The 25,722-nt window shown below is 37.3% G+C and overlaps 1 protein-coding gene across 2 annotated transcripts in view; it reads right to left on the bottom strand.

Annotated features, from left to right (window-relative positions):
• The window catches only part of LOC126966321 (trypsin-1-like), a 37,406-nt gene that overhangs the window by 1,420 nt on the left and 10,264 nt on the right, over nucleotides 1–25,722 (bottom strand). Inside the window, exons 2-11 of one of the 2 annotated variants that reach the window (XM_050810310.1) lie at nucleotides 25,391–25,470; nucleotides 22,980–23,153; nucleotides 19,837–19,958; nucleotides 18,370–18,509; nucleotides 13,769–13,854; nucleotides 7,928–8,014; nucleotides 7,031–7,194; nucleotides 4,812–4,947; nucleotides 2,972–3,110; nucleotides 317–462 (exon numbers count right to left, since the gene is read on the bottom strand). In XM_050810310.1, coding sequence (XP_050666267.1) covers nucleotides 317–462; nucleotides 2,972–3,110; nucleotides 4,812–4,947; nucleotides 7,031–7,194; nucleotides 7,928–8,014; nucleotides 13,769–13,854; nucleotides 18,370–18,509; nucleotides 19,837–19,958; nucleotides 22,980–23,153; nucleotides 25,391–25,470 — 1,274 coding nt within the window. The remainder of the gene's footprint in view (nucleotides 1–316; nucleotides 463–2,971; nucleotides 3,111–4,811; nucleotides 4,948–7,030; nucleotides 7,195–7,927; nucleotides 8,015–13,768; nucleotides 13,855–18,369; nucleotides 18,510–19,836; nucleotides 19,959–22,979; nucleotides 23,154–25,390; nucleotides 25,471–25,722) is intronic. The other variant, XM_050810311.1, reaches the window with a different exon arrangement.

The raw sequence follows: 25,722 nt of genomic DNA on the forward strand, positions 1-25,722 counted from the left end.
GGGAGGTGTACGCGCTTTTTTTGAAGGTACCCATGTCGTATCGTCCCGGAAACACCGAACAAGGAAGCTCATTCCACAGCTTTGTAGTACGTGGGAGAAAGACGAGGGGCAGAGCCCGAGCGAGAATGCTCGGGGAGGGATTCTCTGGCTCTGGTAGAGCCGGTACCCTCCTGGGGTAATATCTCTTTTAGAACCGCTTTCAAAATCTTAATCTTTAACTTAACTAAATTTAAATTTTGACTTAGGCAGTCTCGTAATAGGTAGTATTTACATTCTCTTTGTTTATAATCATCGGGCAGAACTATAATAAACTTACACTGCAAGAGTCCATGCTGGCTTTTCCTGCGCATAGCATGTGGTCAACTATTCCACCGGGAGCCGCCGAGCCGTATTTTAGTCGGCATTCGGAGTTGGTCCAGATTGGAATCGAAACTTCTTGAAGAACTGACGGCTGGGGACCACCTGAAAGTATATATTGCTTATATTTATATAATTTTTGATTTCTTTGAGATTACTTAGACTAAGACTTTGCTCAGACTTTACTTACGTAAAACTTAGCTGAGTATTAGCTTATCATAATGTTTGATTTTGTGTTTATAGTCATTTGACAGCTGAAATTTTGCAGGCATAAGCTAAGACAGCCCAATGCAAAAGTCAAGGTGGCGTTTTATCACACTCAGCTCAATTTTTTTATGACGATAAAAGCAGGACGTTCAGCGGATGGTAATTGATACGCCCTACCCATACAATGCAGTGTCGCTCAGGATTCTTGGAAAATAAAAAAATTCTCAGCGGCACTACAATTGCACTCGTCTCCTTGAGACATAAGATGTTAAGTCTCATTTGCCCAGTAATTTCACTAGCTACGGCGCCGTACAGACCAAAATACAATGATGCATTACACATTACTGCTTCCCGGCAGAAGCAGGCGCCGTTGTTGAACCCATAATCTAGCCGGCAACCTGTGCAAAGGAGCCTCCCACTGGTTAAAAGTAAGTAAAGTCTGAGAAAAGTACCCGCTACAGATCTCAGCATAAGAACAAAATGAGTGAGTGAATACTATGGAATTCGTATTTGAACAATAATATTAGTTCAACGGCACTCGACAGCGCCGTAAGTAAACATTAGGTACTTAAATGGAATAAGGTTATAGTGACGATAGCCTGTCCAGTATTTATTCGTTTTCTTTCATCATAGTGAACGTAGTGTTTAAATTCTCTTTGTCTTTCATAGCAGAACTATTTAGAGGCGGTATTGTCATTATTCCGTACGTCAAATAAATAAGAATCTGAATGTGTCAGCATCGACTAAACACAACTGAGAAAGAAAAGCGAACTTAATTGAAATAACGACTGAAATGTGAATTTATATGGCCAAGTAAAGTATAAACTTATGCCAAAATAAGATCTGCTAGTACCAACAACGTGTTATTTGAATTCAGTTGTATAATTGCTCACGCCTGTTTCCTCGGGCAAGCGACTTCCTGTCATTGATCAACAATAGAAATTGAATCCAAAACACGCAACCTACACCAAAATTTTTAAGGACCAAAGATTGGAATGAATTTTCCTCTGCGTTTATTTCAGATTGATATCACATTGGTGGCATCAAAAAACTTTCATGTAATACCTCTGGTAGTGCAAGAAGGCTGAGAAGAGTATGTGAGACTCTCGACTCCCGTTGATCACACAGAATATGTGTGTCCATCACAGACACATCCAGATGGATGTTTGTTAAATGTTAATTATAGGTATTTAAGGAGTCTCGTTACTAAAATCAGACAAAATGAATACCTACAGAATCTTCAAGATTTTACACATCTACATACAGTTACATCGAAACCCTTTAAAGACTGTTGCTATTCAAATTTAAAAAGTCGTAATAAAAAAACAAATTAATTAGATCGATTATCGGATGAATAACATTAAATTAAACGTCCGCTAAAATTTTTGACTGTTGCTAGTCGTCCACCAACCGGACGAATAAAATTAATTAGCCGTCTGATTATCGGATTACAGAGAAAAAAGACATCACTGAATGAAATTTGGGTTAAAACTTAGTATCCCGCAGCACGAATTATGGGTAAAAAATATTGTAATTGATAGAGCCTTAGTCCACGATTATAATGCTACCACTCAAATTACAAGGTAATGCACCGTTCCAGAGAAAAAGCAGTATAACCTAACCACAAATGACATATTTAAGGGTTGGAACATTTTTATGGAGAGGAAAGAAAGAGAAACGCCTAGAATTCGTTTCTGGCGTTGTTTTAACTGTTCTAACACCTAACCTAACCAATTTTTATAAATTATAGTTGATAGAGATTTGGTCTACGATTATAGTGCTACTGATCTTATTACAATGCACAATTTTCAAGAAAATAACGAAAAAAATTACAACCTCTAAACAGGTAAAACACGTAAATAAAACACAGAACATACATTTGAATAGGTAAATAAAAACTCAGACCAATGGGTTATGATAATTTTTGTAACACATAAAAAAGAAATCATAAAATTAAAAAAAAAACACTTTCCGACTGAAGGACCTAGCATCCATGGTCATAAAATAAGTAATAAAAATTCACAGAAGGGAGATGTTGAAAAAGTTTTAGCGGACGATGAATTTAATGTGACTAATTAATTTTATTCTTAAGAAAGCAGGTTAGTACGTGTGTGAAATTTGAAACTATCCCTATCTAAACATCACTTAGTTTTGAAATTACTTACGGTCGATTTTCTTTAGGGGAAGGCATAATCGAAGCTTGATGGATGACGTCAGAAAAGTAGCCAGACCTCTATGGACCAGAATAGCCCACAAGCGATCAAAATGGAGAAGGGCCACGACGTTAAAGGATTCATTGATTCATTTGGTTACATGTGTGCAAAATTTTATGTAGATGATATTGTTAAATGCTATTAAAATTATCAGTAAAGTTTGCAAGATATATAAGATCCTAGAGTCTACTTACTTTCCCTCAAGCTTCCCCAGCCAATAACAGTAGCGACAGTTCCGGCGTAAGCACGCCCACCTGAAGGTAGACAAATGGGTCGAATATTTTTCGTGAACGACACCGGTTGATCCAATGTTAAAATGCTGACGTCGTTATACTGCAAGAAAAACTCTTATTCATAATTTCTTTTTTATTGCACGGATAATTTTAAATTATTGTTTTACAACAACGACGTTCTATACACTTAAAAGGATATATCATTCGCAGTCTGATAGCGGAACGGTAAAAGTATGCTTAAAGACAATGTTACTGCACTTTTTTCCTTAGTCGTGTGTCAATTGTACAGATGTTTTACATTACTCCTTATTGACCAAGAATATATTGAACAACTGTACGCAGACGTGGTCGCTAACTATGAGCCTCATGCGAAAGCTCATGGTCGCTCACAGGGCAATGGAGAGGGCTATGCTCGGAGTTTCCCTGCGAGATCGAATCAGAAATGAGGGGATCCGTAGGAGAACCAAATTTATCGACATAGTCCAGATCGCGAAACTGAAGTGGCAGTGGGCAGGGCACATAGTTCGACGGACAGATGGCCGTTGGTGCAGTAAAGTCCTCGAATGGCGACCACGTACCGGAAGACACAGTGTTGGTAGGCCCCACACAAGATGGACTGACGATCTGGCCAAGATCGCCGGAATACGTTGGATTAGGGCAGCGCATGACCGATCGTCGTGGAAATCTTTGGGGGAAGCCTTTGTCCAGCAGTGGACGTCTTTCGGCTGATGATGATGATATTGAACAACTGGAGTAAATGCGGCAATGTAAGATATAACAGTCTAAGCTTATTCTTGTGTAATTTGTGGCATGTTCCATATTTCGGCTTTGTTTTTATATGACGTGATGTGTCTATATGTATAGAACGTCATTGTTTTACAAAAACAAAACAATTTAAAATAGTAGATAATTCGGAAGGTATTATCGTGTTTCAAACCTTGTAAAAGTAACACCAAATGTCTGTTCTCGGACGAAATAACATTGGCAAAATTGTTCTAAAAAAGTATACCTCCACACTCCACACGTATTCTTATCAATTCGCGAGCCATAGCTCGCGAATTAAACTTAAACTTACTTTGCCGATGCTATTAACATCCGCTTAAAAAACACCATTTATTACATTAAATAATCAATAAATTACTATTCGGCGTTAACAGGTTACTAACTGAAACGAATAAAAAAGCTTTTAATACCGTGTATGTACTTGTAAAATTTTAATGTCGGTAGGTACTGTTATTAAATATTGGTATAAATTACCGTAATTATGTTAAGAATGATTACTCTGGTTGAATTGAAAAATGAAAGTATTAAAATGGATTTATATGTTTTTTTGCGATAGAAGTTTAGGCCGCCTGTTTTTGTAAATTAATATTATTAACAGGAAAAATGCTGGTACGATCCGTTTAAGGGCACATCCCATGTGGATGTAGATAATATATGGTGTTCTCCTACAGTGTAGATTTGAAGGAACTTTTCCCGGACTACTAATAAAATGAGCTTCCTCGCGCTGTATTTCTCGGACCTTACGATTTGAGTAACTTCAAAGCACTCGTTCGAGTGATGTACGGTTCGTAAATCTTGGTATGTCTTGTTTAACTCTCATGTTGTGGCTCCATCTACAGGATCTACTTAACAGTTGATAACCTGTTCACCCCAATAACTTGCACATTTGGAAATTGACTTGAGATGTCGCTGACACACGACACAGACGCCTGACTGGTATAATATTCTGGTTCTGATACGAAATATAGATTTAAGTCAAGAATCTATTACAGTAAATGCAAGTAAATATATTGTTTACCAAGGTGCTCATATCGAAGCCGCGATGACGCACGACTCTCTTGATCTTCCGTTCCACGTGCTGTGTCTCCGTGTTGGTGCGAATGTTGTGGTCTCCGAGTTTCGCAGTAAGCCGTGCAACGTCCCATGATGTCATGCTAGTAAAATATTTTCACTAAAATACGAGTATTAAAAACTATCTAATAGTATAATTTAAAGTAAGTAAGCTATAAGCTTAGATTATGGATTGGTCTCCGCTGCGCTCCAACTAGATACCGCACTACCTAAGAACAATAGGTTTTTTATTACGGCAACTATTAGATGCTTGTGTGTGTGACATCTTGACACTCAATTGCATCTTTCAAAATTTGTAACATACGCTTCGTGTTATTTTAGATTGAAATTACCTAAAAAAAACAAAATCCTTAGTAATGATATGGGACCCCAATGTCGATTGTTCGAGACTGCCTCGAGTACGCCCAGTTAGGCGTAGTATGAGTTGCCGCACTTTACCGACTATGCCTGCGGTGTTCATACCAATCTAGTTGGACCGCAGCGTAAACATCCTTGATCTAAGGCAATAAGTATTATCTATTTGTTTCCTGCCTTAAACCAGTAATGTGCATGCTTTTATTGTGTTTAGTTAAAATCTGGCTAATCTGCAGACTTAATAATTAATATCTTATAAGTCAAAACGACAAGTCAAGCATTTGTGATTGCGAAAAGATTTCCGAAAAATTTTGACAGATAAAAATTGACAGAAAAATTGCGAAATATCGCGGGTTCTAAGGAAGTCTCCTTGCTGACTACTCTGCCTGCATGTAATCCTTCATTGTGATCAATAGCATGTTTTCAAAACGGTAAAAAAATCCAAGTGAGTAAGTAATTAGAAACAAACACGCGTACATTTTTCTGAAGGGCCGCTTCTATGATTCCTGTAATATTGCAGGATCATTAAATATGAGGTACCCGTATTCCCATTAAAAGGCATAAAAAGGCTTATTTTTGATGGCTTTTGTAATATACTAGATACTACTACTATCGCTTCGCAAACAAATAGCGCGCTGAGAGTGAAGAAGCGGCGCAAGAAACTCGCCCAGCATTCTTTTTTGCGCTCTTTACAATAAAATATACAATATTGTACTGTCATTGCTATTGCTATAAAAAATTCATAATCTAGTCCCAGGCTGTCTGATCACTTAGATATTCAGCTGTGGAGTAGAAGGATTAACAACAGAGCCATTTAAAAAAAAACATCTAAATTTATTTATAGAAAACGCCTGAGCAGTGGCTGGGACTTTATTATAAAAGTGTATACATTTACCCATTAAGCTATTATGTATCTATACGAGACGAGATAAAGAATGTAAACAAAAGGACCGTTACTGAGTTATCCCTACTAATATTATAAATTTGAATGTAAGTTTGTTTGTTACGCCGGAGCTACTGAACCGATTTGATGAAATTTGGTACACCGATAGACTAGAGCTTGGAAAAGGTCCATAGGCTACGTCATTTTATCCTGAAAAAATTCATCATTTCCGATGATGAGCTCTAACTATTCTAATAGTAGGTTTAGTTTGCCGTAGCAATCATCCTCGAAATACGATTCATATAATATATTGGGAACAGGAGCGAAAACGGAAACCGGAACTGTAATAGGACAAGAGATAATCTTCAATTCCATCATCAGTTATCAGCCAGTATTGCTATAAATACGGACTCTTCCGACGAATCATCTTTGTCTGATGAGAGTGATTATAATAGGGAATCAATAATTTTCACTTATGTAATTAATTCAAATACATCTTATGTCTTTTAACCAGCAATTCTTCTTCTATATATAATCTGAATCTCGAAAACGATTTTCATAAAATTTAGTATACAGGGGATTTCGGGGGCGATAAATCGATCTAGCCCGGTTTCAATTTTAAAAAAAATGTAGTTTTATCCGTGTTTTAATGAGAAACAGCAATCAACAACAATAACATTACAATACTGAAGTAAATTTCGCCACTATATACAAGACTATAATAGCTCAGATGGGACATTGGTTGATCCGGAAAGCAGAAGACCCCGGTTCGAATCCAGGTGTCCAATTAGTTTTCTTTTGTTCAAGTTTTGTACCTTCATAAAAATCCGAGCAAGGTCGTGCGGATGTTATGTTTTGAAGCCCTGAGACTTTGTTTACATTTTTTATCTCCTCTCGTTGGCCTATAGTAATATCGATAGTATACTCACTGTGCTACACAATGAGCTGCCGAGAGGACGTGTTTGTCATCTATGAGAGAGCCGCCACAGAACTGTCGACCTGCGTTGAACAGAGCAACTATCCAGGGCCATTCGTTCAAGTCAGCGTTATGACCTCCCACAATACGTTCCTCGTCTTGTATGCTCTCATAGGTCTGTAAGTTTTATTTGTTTATTGTTATTTGCATAGATATATAAATTATCCAAAGCTAGTGAAATAACTGGGCAAATGAGACTTAACATCTTATGTCTCAAGGTGACGAACGCAATTGTAGTGGCGCTCAGAAATTTTGTGTTTTTCAAGAATCCTCAGAGGCGTATGGGCGTATGAATTACCATCAGCTGAACGTACAGCTCGTCTCGTCCCTTATTTTCATTAAAAAAACTCTTACTTCAGTATAATATCCATGGTTTTTGTGGTTACTTGTCTGTCTAGTTTAAGTCTGAACACTAATATGAAATGATCTATGGTTTATCATTGGTCATCTAAGGCAAATCCAAGGGTGTGGTAAGAGACGACTTAGGGTATTTACTAGTGAGAGGCTACTTTGCACAGGGCTAAATTGTGGGTACCACAACGGTGCCTTTTTCTGCTGTGAAGCAGTAATGTGTAAGCATTAATGTGCATCGGTCTGAAAAGCGTCGTAGCTAGTGAAATTACTGGGCAAATGAGACTTAATATCTTATGTCTCGACGTGATTTTCAAGAATCCGCTGTAATGTAATGGGCAGGGCGTATCAATTACCATCAGCTGAACGTCTTGCTCGTCTCCTCCCTTATTGTCATAAAAAATATACCAACATTATTACAATTAAAACACCGGGCTTGTTATCTCTGGATTTTGTTACCGGAAAACATAATATTTAAGAGTAAATTTCGTCTAGTTACCTGGGGTCCATTTTTAATTCCACAAGATGTTTCCGCTCCAACCGCTGGAGGTCTGCTCGGCTGTGTTGGATAAGCTGGGGCCCATGTCTAAAATAAAAAAATTACAAGTTTTTATATCAATCTTAAACTCTCAGACATAAAATAGAGCAAGTGTCAAGTATAAGTTAGCGCCGCTTAAGCTTTTTATAACCTAGGTCCTAATGGTTTACCATTAAGAGCAAAATTCGAAGAAATTAACATCTTGACTGTTGCTTCTCAATATATTCTTGATAATGTAATGTATGTTCATAGGCACATAAGTGAATTTGCTAGAAACTATCATAACCATAATGTTAACATCAGGAACAGACATAAGCTTATAATACCTACTACTCGGCTAAGTCGAGTTAGTAAGTCTTTTGTGGGGCGATGTAAATGCTTTTACACCAAGATCCCAGATAATGTTCAAAACAAAAGTATTACGTTATTCAAAAGAATTGTTAAAAAACGTTTGTGTGGTAAGGGTTACTATAACATAAATGACTTTCTTAATGATACCACAGATTGGGAATGGAGCGACCGCCCTCAGGCTATTAAGTAGTAAGTTTACTTGTACAATGTTACTCTGTAAACATATTTTTTGATGAAAAAAAGCCCGCTGAGTTTCTTGCGGAGTTTCTGCCTGAGAAGAACGCGCCTTCTCAGGCCTGAGGCATTCATTTTGAATCCTATTTTGAATAAAAAAATTGAATTAGAATATAAAGTGGCTGTATCGCACTGCTATATGCCGGCTTTCTATCAGGTGATGCCATAACGGCCGTTCCCAATATACTATCTACAGATAGAGATAAGTTACTACCTTCTACTGTCAGTACTTAGCTGTCAATAAAATAAAAAATAAAAATAAAATAAATAAAAATATTTTATTTCGGACAGATTATATCATCCATAGCCAATTTTGCATTAAAAAAGGTATACAACATTACTTAATTAGATAACATTAATTAGTAAAAGAAATTTTATATAAATTAGAATTAAAAAGTATAAATTACAAATGGAAAATTAAAAATATTAAAAATAACATTATTATATAAGAAAAAATTTTGGTATGTTTCGGTGGTAATGTTTTACCGTTTTCAATATACAATTTTTACGATTATTATATAATCTCGTCAGAAATCCCGCTCTAGCCCTACGCATTACAGCATAAAAATCGTCAACCCTGTGCATCGCAAACATACCCGACGCGCTACACCTCCATGGCAACCCCAGTAGAGACCGAAACGCATTGTTATATTGCACTCTGAGAGCGTCAAAGGTGGCTTTGGTGTAATTGTACCAGAGCTGAGAGGTGTAGAGTGCCTGACAGTAGGCTTTGAACAGGGTGACCTTTACTTGTCGGGAACAGCGGGCGAAACGCCTAGCCAGCATATTGCTTTTTGCTGCCAGTGACCTTCTCTGTCTCTCTAGGTCCTCATTATCTTTCATCGTCTCACTTAGTACATGTCCTAGATATTTAAATTTAGTCACATATTGCAGTTCTGAGCCACATAGTTTTATAGGCAGTACATTTTCTGGACCTTTTTTGAATTTAAATATCATAACTTTAGTTTTAGACACATTATACAATAATCCATGTTTTTCCGCATATTTTTCACAAATGACAATAAGGCTACGCAAGCCGCAGACCGAGGGACTGAGCAGAGCCATGTCATCAGCGTAGCTCAGATTGTTAACGCTGACGCCTCCAATCTGGCAGCCTGCCCTAGCACTGCTCAGTTCCCCGATCAGTTCATTTACATAGATGTTAAATAGAATCGGTGACGTCAGACCACCCTGCCTAACGCCGCAATTTAACCGATAGGTATCGGATAAATCATTTTGCCATTTTACTTGGTTAATTTGGTTTGTATACCAAAACTGTAACAAATCCACTATCCTGCTAGGTACTTTGGTAGCTCGCAGTTTATTCCACAAAATATTGTAATTAATAGTATCGAATGCTTTGCTCAGATCCAGGAAACATCCATATACGGATGTTATGTCATGATGATATGATAGCTATGATCGATACATGAATTGTATAATGTAGCCATTATCTCAAAGAGCCTCGGGCCACCGTATAGCACATGCTCCACACTGAGGTGGTCGTGGCCCGGGGACTTGCCACGCTGCATGTCACGCACGCACCGCGCCACCTCGTCAACTGACACGTGTAGCGTGCACGAGTCGCCCGCGCCCGCGTCGCCACCGGGGTGTGACTCAGCGGTAGGGCATGCGCCGATTAAGGGGCAGTCTACACGGAATGTATTTACAAATAAGTTTGCTATATCTTTATGGTGGTGTAAACCACCCACCGACACAGGAGTACTACATTTAGGCTTTAATTTATTCGTTTCCTTCCAAAATTTTCCAAAGTCATTATTTCGTCTAAAGGTTGCAATTATGTCCATTTTAATTTTATCCTGATTGGATTGGCACCATTTTAATTTTTGCTTAAATGATTTTCTAGAATTAGCCATTTCTTCATAAATATCTCCATGAGAAGGACGTCCATGCCGATTCCAAATCAGAAATGACTGTCTGGCCCTGGCATGGGACTCCCTCACATGTCGATTCCAGCCCACCACTGTCTTTTTCCTGGTTTTTGTTCCTCCTGTGTAGGTGTCAGTGGCAGCCCTAGTCATACATTCAATCATGCTAGCATATAACGAATCTATATACTGGTGGTGATCACGCATGTTACAACAAGTACCACAACACGGTAAGTTATTATATTTATAGTTATCTAGATATTGACTACATAATTCGGTATAATTACACTGCTGGTCTGAGGTCCTACATCCCCATTGAATTTTATTAACAAGTGTTTTATTTAAAATAACACTTCTTGGTACAATTACTTCAAAATCGAATTCAACAGCTAAAGGAAAATGATCCGACCAATATACATTATTGAGTACACGCACGCCCCTGAGCGCGCGCAGGGCAGCATTCGTTACTACGACATGGTCGATCCAGCTAGTCGTGCCATGCGCGTCGCTGAGGTACGTGTATGTACCTGACGTAACACCTAGTGTACTCACATCCGCACAAGTCCAGTCTTCCTCCTCGCAATAGGCAACTAATTCACGACCAAATAAGCTATTTTTATGTGACACATCACCATTAAAATCCCCGAGACATATAACACTTTCTACGTCATCATGTGACGCGATCACTTCACTAATTACTCCTAAGCATTCGGTAAACATAGGTAGGTTGTCCGCGGCCTCTGTGGGCATGTACACTGAGACCACTATGATACTGCGACGCGCGAGTTCTAAGCGGACTGCTGCCACACGTGGGTTACCACAGTCGATATGGTTGACTGTAGGGAAAATATCGTTTCTCCATAGTATGGCGACGCCTCCGTAGGGTCGACCCTTGAGAACACCACTCGTCGTATCTACCGCGGACACACCATACGCTCCAAACTTCTCATCAGTAGTATTCAGGAAGTCAAGATCATCAGGTAGGAGCCAGTGCTCCTGTATCGCGATAACCTGATATTCACTACATAGATCACGAATATGCTGGCAGGAACGTTTGACCGATCGGCAATTGAATGAGATCATTTTTACACTAGTCATTTTTGTTTACGGCTGTATTCTCAACGCCTATCAGTGTAGAGGGCTGATTAGCGGAACAAACGATCGAGCGGTAATAGCGTTTAGGTCTAAATTGGAATAGCCTGAACTCTATACCTACTGGCCAAATATCAGCTGACAATAAGGTATTTTCTTCCGACTTATTTACTGTGATTTTGAACGATGAGAAGTCAGACTTTTTGAATTGAATCAACTTTTCAACCCTTACAGGCTCAACGTTGTTTTCTAGTAGAAAATCAGTAATATTATTGTCGGTGGTTTGGGAATCGAACCTGGACGCGTAGATGTATGACAGTCGTGGCGCCACCTTAATATTGCTCGATGCTAAAACTGCTGTCCCAACTCTTTTTATAGATCCCTGCGATATAGTAAGTGTCTTGTTCTTAGGTTTATTTTTCCTGTGTCTTTTCTTGTTAATAACGGTCTTGAAACCGCCTTCTGTGTCAAAAAAGCTCGTAAGGCTTTCGGAGTTGGGGCTACTAGTAATAAGAGTAACTTGCCTTTTATCCTTTTGTTTACCACCCTTGTGTAGCGTAGCAGAGGCGGCGGCCGTGGAGTTTTGGCGGACACGGCCTTCGCGAGCGCTATGATGTGGCGGTGGCGGCAGTGACAGCGGGGCGGGGTAGCGGCTTGACGGAGGGGCGGGGGCAGCGGGCGTTGTAACTCCGACCGGTTTCGATATCTCCGGCGGCGGCCTCGTAGATAATTTTTCGTCTACCCTCAACTTCTGGTTTTCGTTTAGATTATTCAATTGAAATTGGGTTTTAAACTCGTCCAAATCAGATGACGTCACGTAGTTGGTTTTAATTGTGTTCACGTCTTGTTTCAAAATCAACAGATCCTTTAGTAACGCTGTGGCATCAACGTGATCAAATGTCACAGGGGGAAGTCGGTGTAAGTCCTTCGCCACAAAGATGGGCAGATCTTCAGGATCTGTTTCCTTAAGGATTCTCACGATCTCTTTCAGCGTCTTCTTTTGATCCCCCTCTCTTTTCCTGGTTATCCTCTGTTTGGTAGCCTCAAGGAGAACTAACTTTGCACTTTCGATATCGGATTCCTTGAAACCCGATAAACAAACTTGAATAAGACCAACTTCATCCATAAGGCACCGTTTACACTGAATGTAAGCTAATAACTCATTTATTATTACTTTACAGCTACTGCAAAGACTCGTCATTTTTTTTTTAACAATAAAATTTAACTAATGTTTCGGTAGGCACGTATACAGTCACACACGTACTAACTAATAAAATACATGACCGCGCACGACCGTTGCGCGTGACTGACTGATCAATAATCTGAAGCTGTCCCAATATACCCGATAAGTCATTCGCCTTATATTGGGACGCGTGAATTGCAATTTCCATACTAACTTCTATCGCTGGTAACCTATACGTCGTCCCATTGACAGACAGCGTGTACGGATAAGGTGAGTTACTGTCGATAAGTTTATTGGGACAGAAAAGTCAACGTTACTTACGATTTTTATCTCAAGTAAGCGATAAACTGAATATTGATAACGGCCATAAGGCGTCCAGTAGCTTTCTAAACAGTTTGCTTTACAAAAAATATTTATAACATGTAGGTACAACCAAAATTTATGCATGATGGTACTCTAACCCGCGTCTGTGAGTAATACGCCTACAAATTATTTATTCTATTTTCAATAGAACAAATAAATGTGCACAAGTGTGGGCTATGTATTTATTTATCAAAGATACTATGTAACATTACAGATTAAATCTAAAGCGTTACAAAGATATTATACTAAAGAAAAAACAAACAATGAAAATTATAAACTAGTTATCTTATTTTATAGAGCTTACAGGCATCAAACTCTCAAATCTTTTCTTACATTCTTTGACCAAACATTCCATCGAGCTGGCAAATAGATCACACTGTGGTGCTACCTCAAGTACAGAGTTTAGAAGACAGATGGCTCGTACTACAGGCGTGTGCTTATGCGCTAATAGTGCGTGTCGCAGCGCGCGTACGTACGAGGTCGGTACAAAGAAAAGCAACAAACGTTGTAATAAGTATACGCAGTCCACTCTGCCCCGAATTATTTTGAGAACAAACTTAGTAAGAGCTACGTACCTACGTAACTGCAGTGAATCAAAGCTCACATGTCCTTGTAAAAAGAGTGTTGTCTTATAATTATATATTAATTATACGTCACACAATTTTTTATGGTTTTTATAAAAGAAAATACCTGTTTCGTAGTACTTGGTGGTCTCGTACCCCACGTGGTTGATGGTGCTGTACTGGCCGGATTTGGTGTCGTTACTTGACCGGCAACTGAAAGAGGGTTCCACAGATACAATATACAGAATAATATCATATTTCTTTAGGAATTTGACAGCTGCATAAACTAATAAAGTGATAGATGTAACATATTATAAAAGTATACCCCATCTTTTATGTTAAATTTAAATGTTTTATAAAAAAAATGGCTCTGTCGTAAATCCTATTACTCCACTGCTGAATATCTAAGTGATCGGACAGCCTGGGACTAGATTGTGATTATTTTATAGCGATAGAAATGATTGTACAATATTGTATATTTTTATTGAAAAGAGAGCAAAAAAATAATGATGGGAGAGTTTCTTGCGCCGCTTCTTCTCTCTCAGAGCGCCATTTGTTTCCGAAGCGGTAGTAGTATCTAGTTGTTATTAGAAATGACATCAAAAAGAATTCTAAAGGAATCAATTTTGAGAAAATAAAATGCCTTTTATGCCTTTTCAAAATGCATAATTGTTTAATAACTTAGATAATTTATACGTCCAGATAGATCCTTTTGCTGTTAGGTAAGACATGACAACGGGCCAGGTTTATTACTTTAGTGTGCACTCTGTTTTGGTGTGCGTGCGTAATGATATAAAAATAATAATAATTTGTTAATTAATACGTACTAGATCTTTTAAATTTTCTATAATAATTACATTTTATCTGGACATTACATAATTTTAAGGTTTAATTATTGAAAAACAGGTATTTTCACTTAGTACGTAAAGAATGTTAATTTAAGTAACATTTTTTGGGAACACAATATTTTAATCTGTATAACAAATACCTTTAAACGGCTAGGCTGATTTAGAAGAAAATTCGGTGTACAGAATAACTTAGACCTCCAATTATAGCCAATGTATTTTTTTATTTAATAATGTTGTGTTGTTAATAGATAATCCATAAACTCCAACATAAAAAAATATTTATGCATATTTGAAATCCTACTAATATTATAAATGTGAACGTTTGTATGTCTGGATGTATGTTTGAACTTCTTTAACACAAAATCTTTTTTAGATTTTGATGAAACTTTACAATAATATAGCTTACACACCAGAATAACAAATAGGCTATAATTTATAAAACTATAGTGTGAATTATTCAAAATATAAGTGTGATTGTTACTAATGAATACAACTAGCGCCATCTCTTATCAACTAGCAAGGAAAAGATCAATACAATTTATATGGCAAAACAACGTTTGCCGGGTCAGCTAGTTACTAAATAAAGTAGGTGTTTGTCATTGAAATGTTATTTTTAATAAATTACAGATTTCGTAAAATAATTAAGACGCGGGAAGAACATGGTATATGAGACTAAAGAGATTTATAGGAAATAGGTATCTCTGATTTTGAATTTATTATATTATATATCATGCTTCTACAATATGATCCCAGAAAATGTACAAAACAAATGTGTTACGAAATTTAAAAGAATTGTTAAAAAACGTTTGTGTGGGAAAGGTTACTATAGCATAAACGAATTTCTTAATGACACCACGGACTAGGAATAAAGCGAGCACCCTCAGGCTCTTTAATTATAAATGTTTATTGTACGATATGACATTGTAATCCATATTTTATATTTAAAAAAAAAGCCCGCTGAATTTCTTGCGCCCATTCTTCTCAGGTCTGAGGCAGTCTCTTTTGAATGGCTGGTAGTTTTTGACGTTCAATAAGTGATTATAAATCCTATTTTGAATAAAATATTTGAATTTGAATTTCAAAATATTTTGTATTGTAGGAGGTTTTTATTTTAATCTTGAAATTTATTTCTTTTACATAAATTTAAAATTTACATAAATAATAATAATACTAATATTTATGTGTATCCTCTTATAAATTGAATTTAAAATCTGAATTTTTTTCTTATACATATTTCTCTTTCACACGGGTTAAGAAAAAAAATAGAGAAATTAACATATTAACTGTTTCCCTCGCAATATATTTTTGACAATTTCATGTTCATTTCAATATCATCTTGGGAATTTTCGCCATCAGGCTAATTAATTACTATCGATTTTTTTTTATATAAAACTAGTTAACCCGAGAGACATTGTTCTGTATAATATAATAAATAAAATAATGTTTTTTTATGAATTTATCAGTAATATATCATAACATCAAGAATTATTTCGTAAAATATGCTCCCTGTTGTTGTAATGAAATTGTTTTACAGCAGAACTGTCAAATCGTGCGTCAATAAATTCTCTCACAGAAAATATTTCCATACAAAACAAATATCGAACGAAGGGGGACACATCAAAGGAAAAACAAAATTGTTGTTTTTATTTAATTCCGAAAACTTTCATATTTATTCACCTTTTAAACCTTCCGTTGACTTCCACAAATAATTCAAGACCAATATTAGCCAAATCGGTCCAGCCGTTGTCGAGTTTTAGCGAGACTAACGAACAGCAATTTATTTTTACACAAATATAGATGACGAATCCTGCTGATATGGTAGCGTCCGTTCCTCTCAGATCTGAGATATACATTTTCGAATAAATGATTTAAATGACTATAGCCCGGTGGTTAGTGACCATGCTACTGAGCTAAATAGGTCCCGGGTCGAATCCCGGTGCAATCATTTATATAATGAATATGAATGTTATTTTTTTTTAATTTTTTTTTTTTATGATAATAAGGGACGAGACGAGCAGGACGTTCAGCTGATGGTAATTGATACGCCATGCCCATTACAATGCAGTGCCGCTCAGCATTCTCAAAAAACCCAAAAATTCTGAGCGGCACTACAATTCCGCTCGTCACCTTGAGACATAAGATGTTAAGCCTCATTTGCCCAGTAATTTCACTAGCTACGGCGCCCTTCAGACCGATACACAGTAATGCTTACACATTACTGCTTCATGGCAGAAATAGGCGCCGTTGTGGTACTCATAATCTAGCCAGCTTCCTGTGCAAAGGAGCCTCCCACTGGTAAATGTTAGTTTCCGAGTCATGGATGTTTATTTGTATATATATATAGGTAAGTATAATAAGCATATTGTATTAAATATATCGTGGTCTTGCACCCATAGTACAGACTATGCCTAGTTTGCGGCAAGATAATTTGTGTAAGAGTGTGTCAATATTATTATTATTATTATTAATTCACTAGCTGACCCGGCAAACGTTTTTTTTCATATAAATTATTTTTAGAGTTAGACCGTTTCTTGGACAATGCAACATTACTTTATTTTTCAAAAATAAATTATTACATCAGCTACCTGTCAACAAAAGTCCTGTCAAAATCGGTCCAGCAATACCAGAGATTAGCCGGAACAAACAGACACACAGACAGACAACAATAATTGTAAAAAAAAAATTTTATTATTAGATTTTTTTGATTTTATTTTAAAGTTAGCTCTGATTGTGTATTTATTGTACTAGATTTTGAAAATTTTATTATAAGGTTTTTTTGATTTTATTTTTTACTTAGCTCTAATTGTGTGTTATTTGTTCTGTTGACTGTTATCGTTATGGTTTGTAAAGTGGCTTTGATCCAGTTCATTTCAGCCCTGTTTCACTGCGACCAATGTGATCTATTGTGATAGCCACTGTTAACTATAGCTCACTGCAAACATTGATTCTTTTCATGAATCTTTTTATGTCTTTTTCAATGTGCTGACGTATCTCAAATGGTTGAAGAATTGGACTTCCCAAAGAGATGCTACGTTTACGCATTAAAGGATCACATTCAGAGAGAATGTTAGCGGGGTTGCATCTGCACTATTACAGAATCTACACGCTCTGCAATCTCTGAGACCTAAGATTGAGAGGTGTTTGCTTAATCTCCAGTGCCCCGTTAATGTCCTGGTTAATATGCGTAAGTTTTCTCTACTTAGCGATAGTGCCTCATTCGCAGCCTTTTTGTTGAAGGCTTGGATTAGGGTTTTGGAATGGGTTAAGCCTGGAGTGTTGCTCCAGAGTTTAATGCACTCGCAGTAGTTGACTGTTACAGCTTGCTTGATCTTATAATATCTTGCCCCTCTTCTCTTTCGTTTCTTCTGCTTCTAACTAGTATCTCTTTTGCAAGCTGTGGCAATCTCTAAGTGGGTCTACAATTTTTAACAATAATATGTAAGTACCTCTTTTTGTTTAGTTTAATAATGATTAATTGTAACCCGTTGATTGTCCTTAGGAAATAAATAAATAAATTACAAACAGACACTCCAATTTTATTTGTATGTGTAGATTAAATATTATAATCTGAAATGTTAAAAGGCATAAAAGGCATTTATTTTCTCAAAATTGATTCCTTTAGAATTCTTTTTGATGCCATTTCTGATAACTACTAGATACTACTACCGCTACGGAAACAAATGGCGCTCTGAGAGAGAAGAAGCGGTGCAAGAAACTCTCCCAGCATTTTTTTTTTCATTAAAAATATACAATATTGTACAGTCATTTCTATCGCTATAAAATAATCACAATCTAGTCCCAGGCTGTCCGATCATTTAGATATTCAGCAGTGGAGTAATAGGATTTACGACAGAGCCATTTATGTTAATGGTATAGGTACCTAGTGATGGGGGGTGTGTTGCAGCTGAATGGTCTGGTGGGTGCGTCGGAAGAGGAGGCTGAGCTGGTGGCCAGTTGGCTGGGATGTTAGGCTGGTTGAATGGCCACTGGGAGTATATCCCAGACTGACGACTTGGAAACCTGGAAAATTATTAGTTTAAATAAAACACTATTAAGGGATTAAAACGCGTGTTATTGTTACTGGTTTTACATTATTTTCATAACCAGTGGGAGGCACCTTTGCACAAGATGCCGGCTAGATTATGGGTACCAAAACGGCGCCTATTTCTGCCGTGAAGCAATAATGTATATGTTTCGGTCTGAAGGGCGCCGAAGCTAGTGAAATAACTGGGCAAATGAGACTTAGTGCCTCTCAGAATTTTAGGGTTTTTCAAGAATCCTAAGTGGCACTGCATTGTAATAGGCAGGACGTATACCTATTACCATCACCTGAACGTCCTGCTCGTCTCGCCCCTTATTATCATATAAAAAATCGATTTTTGCGTAAAAGTGTCATTTTTATTTTGTCTTAGTTAACCCGACGTTTCAAGACCTTTCCAGATCTCGTTTTCAGGGGGACTGAGACTTTTAAGCAAACATCTCATGTCAAAAAAGGTAATTTTACAGGCGTTTTAATTATTTAAAAGTATTTTATTGAAATGTGTAACATTCGCGTTAATCAAAGTATATTATTAAGGTGATTCAAAATTAAAACTAAGTACTAAGCCCAATTTTAAAGATACTGATATAATGATGTCCTTTACCAACATGAACCATCCCACAAATTACACCATAGCTTCGACCGCTATCACCTATACATTGCCGCATTACCTCCAGTTGTTTAAAATATTCTTGGTGTATAAGCAGCAATGTAAAACATATTTTAATAAGTGCAGGTTTTATTCGGACAGTGACAGTTGACACACGACTAAGGACAAAAGTGTGCTTACATTGTCTTTAAGCACACTTTTGCCTTTCCGCTATCAGACTGTGAATGATATGTCCATATGTATATAGAACGTCCTTGATACTAAACACGAAATATACAAACTTAAATTGTACCAAATTTTATGGACGATACGGGATTCGAACCCGCGAGACTAGGCCAACCGTTCAAGTAGCAATTCTCATGGCTCCATCTACAGGATTTTTACTACTAATTTACAGTTGATAACCTGCTCAACCCCAATAATTGCATATTACTTATTAGGAAACTAACTTGAGACTTCGCTCTTTCAAATCTAATCAATTTGCTATTTTTAAAGGATTAATCCTCACTTCTGGTATTAATAATTATAAAAATTAAATTTGTTACTAATATTTATGAACGATGCGGGACTAAAACCCGCGACCTCTCGGGTTCCGTCCGAGCGCTCTTTCCAACAGAGCCAAGGGTTCGAGTACGCACGGGTCGTAAATTTTGACACATCTTGTTCAACTCTCGGTCAAGAAACATATTATAACATACGTGGAGTACTGTATTGGTGCCATTTGTAGAGGTGCAGCAGGCCTGAACAAGCCAAGTCTCTGCACGTCCGGCTCCTGCTGCGGTGGAGTTGCTACTGGCTCTGTGCAACACACTCCATAAACCTGAAAAACGAACAAAAACTACTAGTGGTTCTCTACAACTTGTGATACAACGTTCTAAAAGTCACGGCTATTTTTATATCGGATATATTGTACTGGATATAGAGATTGTCACTTTTACTTTTAAATACAAAATCATTTAACTTGTCTATAATTCTATAACGGCCATTTTCAATAACGTATCTCTAGTTACGGATACATTGCTGTCACCGTTTAATGCCATAATCTAATCTATGCATACTTATGTCCAATATAGTTATAGTCCAATGCTTTATGTCGATAGGTTATTGCAATGTAAGTAAGCGTTAAAAAATAGATTTGTCTTACTTCTAGTTAGTTAAACTAAGGATAGATAGGGCATTGAAAACGGCCTTAGTCTATACCGAATACTAAACATCGAATACTTATTTGAAAAATTTAAAGGAAACTTACGCTTAAAAAAATATGCCGCATTTAATTTTACTTTGTTGAATTGATATCATATTAAGAGATTTCCATTGTGGACTAAAATGTGGCGTATTCAATGTGTTTATGAAACTTAATGTCCTTTTGGAATCGTTCTAACATTTTTTTTATGAGATAAAGTGACGAGACCATAACAGCTGATGGTACGACAAGCCCACTACAATGCAGTGCCGCCAGGGCCGGATTTAGGGTAGGGCAGCCGGGGCTCCACAAAATGGGCCCCCACAGTATAGACTTCGAAAAAAACACACTAGCAAACGACTTTTCCTTTGATATTTTTTTTGCGTTTTACCTTTACCTACAGTACTTTGTAAGATTAACAGAAATAATCGACCTTCATTATTATTTATTGTTTACCATTATTTATAAATTTTTTACATTTTATTTGGAAAATAATTTGAGGCTAGTCCACTGCTTTATTGCCCCGAGTCCTACAGACCTGTAGATCTAGTTTTGAGTGCCGCTCATGATTCTGAAGAAGCAAGCATTCTTTGCGGTACTGCGATTGCGCTTGTCACTTTGAGATTTAGTCTCATTAGCTAGTGATTTCATTAGTAACGGAGACTTTCAAACACACTACTAATTGAAAAAAAAGTCACCAGTCTAAATGGGTTTAGTAATTGGTGTATATGGGATATAGCATACCCATCTAGCCAGGCATCCTGTGCAAAGAAGCTGCTGGTGAATTTTTTACGAGAAGGTAAAGGACAACAATCTAATATCTTATGTAAATGTACCTAATTGCATCGGCACTCACCCTTCAAAGAGGTATACGGACGTTTGTTAGAAGGTCCATTCCAAAGTTTGGTTGAGCGAGGAAAAGAAAGTTCCTGGAAAACCTTGTTCCTTTAAATGTGGAATCTGGCGGCAGGGTCCAACTGCTTTTCGAAAAACTCCCGGGGTGGAGAAGAGATATCTACGCAATACGGCAGTTTCGGCAGAATTCGAGCCGTTCCAAGCCCACATGGTATGGAATCTCACGCGATAAGAGCAAATCTGCATTGTACGCGTTGCAAGCGTTAGTGATTCGAGCTAGTAATGGAAGTAATACTCCAGTATGGCCAGTAAAATATGGCCAGACCCGCGCCTTATTGAGCTTGTCTCGCCCTATTGATGATCCGCAGTTTTTTCAAAGCCTGTTTAGGTTTGCCTTCCCGATGAAAATTGGCAATTGACGTGATTCGAATGCCAGGCGAAGCAGTAAGGGGAGTGTTGTTGACGAGTAGTTGTACCTACGACAAATAGTTTTTCAGTTTTCTAGGGCTTAAACTGAATAAGGTTGATTAATCCGATTCCTGCAGGAGTAGCCTCGAAAGAAGATTCTTTTAGCACTTATACCGCAGCGATTTATTGGCATGTTATAGATATCCAACATATAATTGAGCTGCAGAAGAATAGTGTTTAAGAAAGCACATAGCCTTGGGGGACTTCAGCGTTCACGGTATTCAGATTCGAGTAATAACCGCCGACAACGACATTTCGGATGCGCACAATGCGGAAGCTGGCTTACTTGCTAAAACTCTTATGAAGGCATTAGGATAGAATTTTCGACAATGGTACGAATACTAGATTAAAGGCTTTCGCTCTTAGATTATATAATACATAAACATAATTACGTACATAATTTAAAATCATTATTATTATAAAACAATTAATAACAAATAAGCTCTCTTGATTACACACTTCAATTGAAACTAAACCTGAACATACAAAGTAATAAAGTTGACTTTAATTGGAATACTTTTATTGAGGTTACGATAGTTTTGTATTCATGGATAGTGTAGGGATTATTGATTAAGTTGACTCATTCCATTCTCTATTCCAACCCTGAATCTAGTGCATATTTAATCGAGACTATCGTTGTATCAAGGCTGCTGCGAACTGCCAAGAAATTTTCCTTTATTTAGATGGCCATTCTTTTAGAAGGCTCTCCATAATTAGGGATCGTATAGACACGGGTATCTTATAATATGCGTCCCGGACTACGCATTTTGAATATGAGTACAGGAAAAAACGTTTTGGAACCAGAGTCAACTCACAAGTGGGATAATTGATATCCAACCCACTTGACTTCATAACTTACAAGGAAAATATTAGTTGCGAATGGTCGTACTTGTACTGTGCTTAGGAACAGAATTCTGTCACAATGGTATGGTCTTTTGATTGTTGTTAAGAGACGAGCTTGAAACAAAAAGAGTGCTCAGCAGGACAGCCTTCTATTTTGCCCAAATGATATGGCCTATTTTTTCCAGAGTGCATCCATTATTCCATGTCCAGCGGAGGTAGGGACTGCTGGCCTTTGATATGCGCACCGGCCAGTCAAGTCTGGTCTGTTCTCACTGTCTTCGTAAAATGGTACAGTGAGTTTTCCGCATCAAATCCTTGAGTCACCTCCTACAACACCCATATGCCTCGGATATCCCTTTTATTTTTTTTTCGCCCCTAGCATGCACCAGGTAAAATTTCGATACACCTTTCCTGCGTTAGTAATAGGTGTGATGGCAGAACGACCTCAGACGCTTACTGTACATACAGTTAATTCTACCACTACAAGTTTACCTCCGTATTATCACCATTTATAAAGCTGCACGTGTCATAATGGCCCATAACCCAGCCATCTAAGCCGGGTAAATCTACCACTTTGAGTAAAGGGTAACAGTCTCGGTAGGTTTTACATGTTCCCTTTTTCCCCAAAGTTGTCTCGCAGTCCAAGCCAAATGCTTCATCGATTGCCTAGGAAAAAAAATAGAGTGATAGAAATAATTGAAATTCTGTATAGTTTACAACCCCTTACGAGTTCTGCAGTAAGTCCAAATAAATAATAAAAACATATCCAAACGAAAACGAGAAAATTTATTGTATAGAATACATACAATCCATGCCACTTTTTAAAGTAGTGTATAAGTAATTAATGTATATTGTAGTCTCTTTTAAATGACCATAAAATACGCAGGTATGATAAAACTTTTATGTTGGTTTCGATTAATCTCTATATCGCGCAATTGACAATCACGCGCAGACTTAGAATTTTATTTTAGAAAGAAATATTTTAAAACGAATCATACGATACAAAAAATTACTCGTATTTACTGATTTTATTCAAACGGCCAAATGGCATTTTTTTATTTTTTTTTCGAAGGCGGCAGACCAACGGGTTACATTCGGGTCACTTGATGGTTTGTGATCAGTGCAGCCAGTCTATGTAGTATACCCCCAGAAGAGTCACAAGAGTCTTTTTGACGTTTTCACAGCTGTTTTAGTCTCTCTAGACTTATTAATGATCTAAGTCTAACCTATCTATGTAAGCAAAATTATCTATGTCGAATATGGCAATGACGTGTTTTCTGCCGTTATGCAGTTATTGGGTTTTTCTTTGAAGGGCACTGCAGCCAGTGCAATTACTGGACTAATGAGAAGTAACGCTGCTTAAAATTTGGTCATCAGGTAAACTTCATATTCATCTCGCTGATTTTTCTCATGAAACACGCTTTATTCCCCATCTTCCTATAAATCCTCCATTCTAGAGCTTCTTCCAACTGACCGTATATAACGAAGAGCGTCTCGAATCATCGACAATCAAGTCATCTCCGATCGGCTTGATTCTTTGGCGTTTCAAAACCACGCGTTTTACAAGGAACTTCTTGCCTCGCATAGCCACTTTGAGGGAATCAATAATCGTCTGCAGTTTTCCCGAACCGGTACGACTTATGGCCGTTCCCAATATTCAGTCTATCTCTTACTTGAGAAAAAAATCGTCAGTATCGTTTCTGTTCTTTTGCACAACTAAAATTATGCCGTAGGTAGGGCAGGGCTTAAAAGCTGTACCGGCCCCCGCGGATCAGTTCGGATAGGCGAGTGAGCACGATCGGAACATGGTCGAACGGAATATACTACTTTTAATTATAGAAGTAAAATATTTATTTCGTTACAAAAAGATTTGTTTTTTTATTTTGCCTTTTTGGGTTGGTCTGCTGCATTGGTTTTGTTTTTCGGAAATATTCACTTTTTTTTAGACGTTTTTTTTTAATTTAGATTCGTTACACAGGAGTCCAAAAGATTTATGGATATAGGCTGTTTACTTACGGCCGTTCCCAATATTCAGTCTATCTCTTACTTGAGATAAAAATCGTAACTATCGTTGAATTTTCTGTCCCAATAAACTTATCGACGGTAACTCACCTTATCCGTAGACTCTGTCTGTCAATGGGACGACGTATAGCTTACCAGCGATAGAAGTTTGTATGGAAATTGCAAATCACGCGTCCCAATATAAGGCGATAAGAATGACTTATCGGGTTTATTGGGACAGCTTCAGATTATTGACAGCTAATTACTGACAGTAGAAGGTAGTAATTTATCTTTGTCTGTAGATAGTATATTGGGAACGGCCGTTAGAGACCTTCAAGCATAGAGCATACTACCAATTTAAAGAACGTCTACGCATCTCTTGACCAAAGGTTTTGCGGATGTCCATAACGGTTGCCTGTTTGCCCTACTTATTCAGGTTGTCCCAAAATTCAACGTCTAGCCGAAACGAGGCGATAGGACAGATGGTAAACAATTTTTCACCCCTAATTTTTAGCACTAACCCAACAAGTTTTTTACGATTTTGGTATTATGATTAAACTCGCCAACTTTTGATGGTACTTGCCAAGGCACTCTAGTACATTTTTTTATCAGAATGCTCTGTCAAATTTTTTTATTGTGATGAAATATACTTTATTCTTTATGGCGACATGTTGCAAATGGACAAAAATAAGCCACAATTACAAAAAAAAAATGTTAAAAAAGGGAGCAAAATGCTTCTTTTGTTTAATGCCTATAATTTCTAAAGAACATGGGATGGATTTCTTTTCTGTTTTTTCTGATGATGTTCACTATCTATCCTATCGTCCCATTTCGGCTTGTCGTTGAATTTTGGGACACCATGCATATAAAAAATATTATTGTTATATGAATGCATAAGTTACCTGTCTTGACTGTAAGACATATAGTTGCCTCTCATTTCGGGTGCTATTTGTTTGTCGTTTATTTCTTCTCACGTCTGCAGCTAGAACAATATCAAAACATTTGAACATTAATTAAAAGTGACAAACATGAAAAAAATAAAACACGTTACTTAATTTAAAAATCTGACAAGTGCGAGTCGGACTGCCCACGGAGGGTTCCGTACAAATTTTGTAATTATAAACATGTTTGTTGGTCCATATTATACTAAAAATATAGGCACATATTATACAAAAATTGTACTTCAATTTTATACAAAACTAGCTGACCCAGCAAACGTTGTATTGCCGATATT

The sequence above is a fragment of the Leptidea sinapis genome, chromosome 10 (genome assembly GCF_905404315.1).
Source record: "Leptidea sinapis chromosome 10, ilLepSina1.1, whole genome shotgun sequence".
Taxonomy (NCBI): Eukaryota; Metazoa; Arthropoda; class Insecta; order Lepidoptera; family Pieridae; genus Leptidea; species Leptidea sinapis.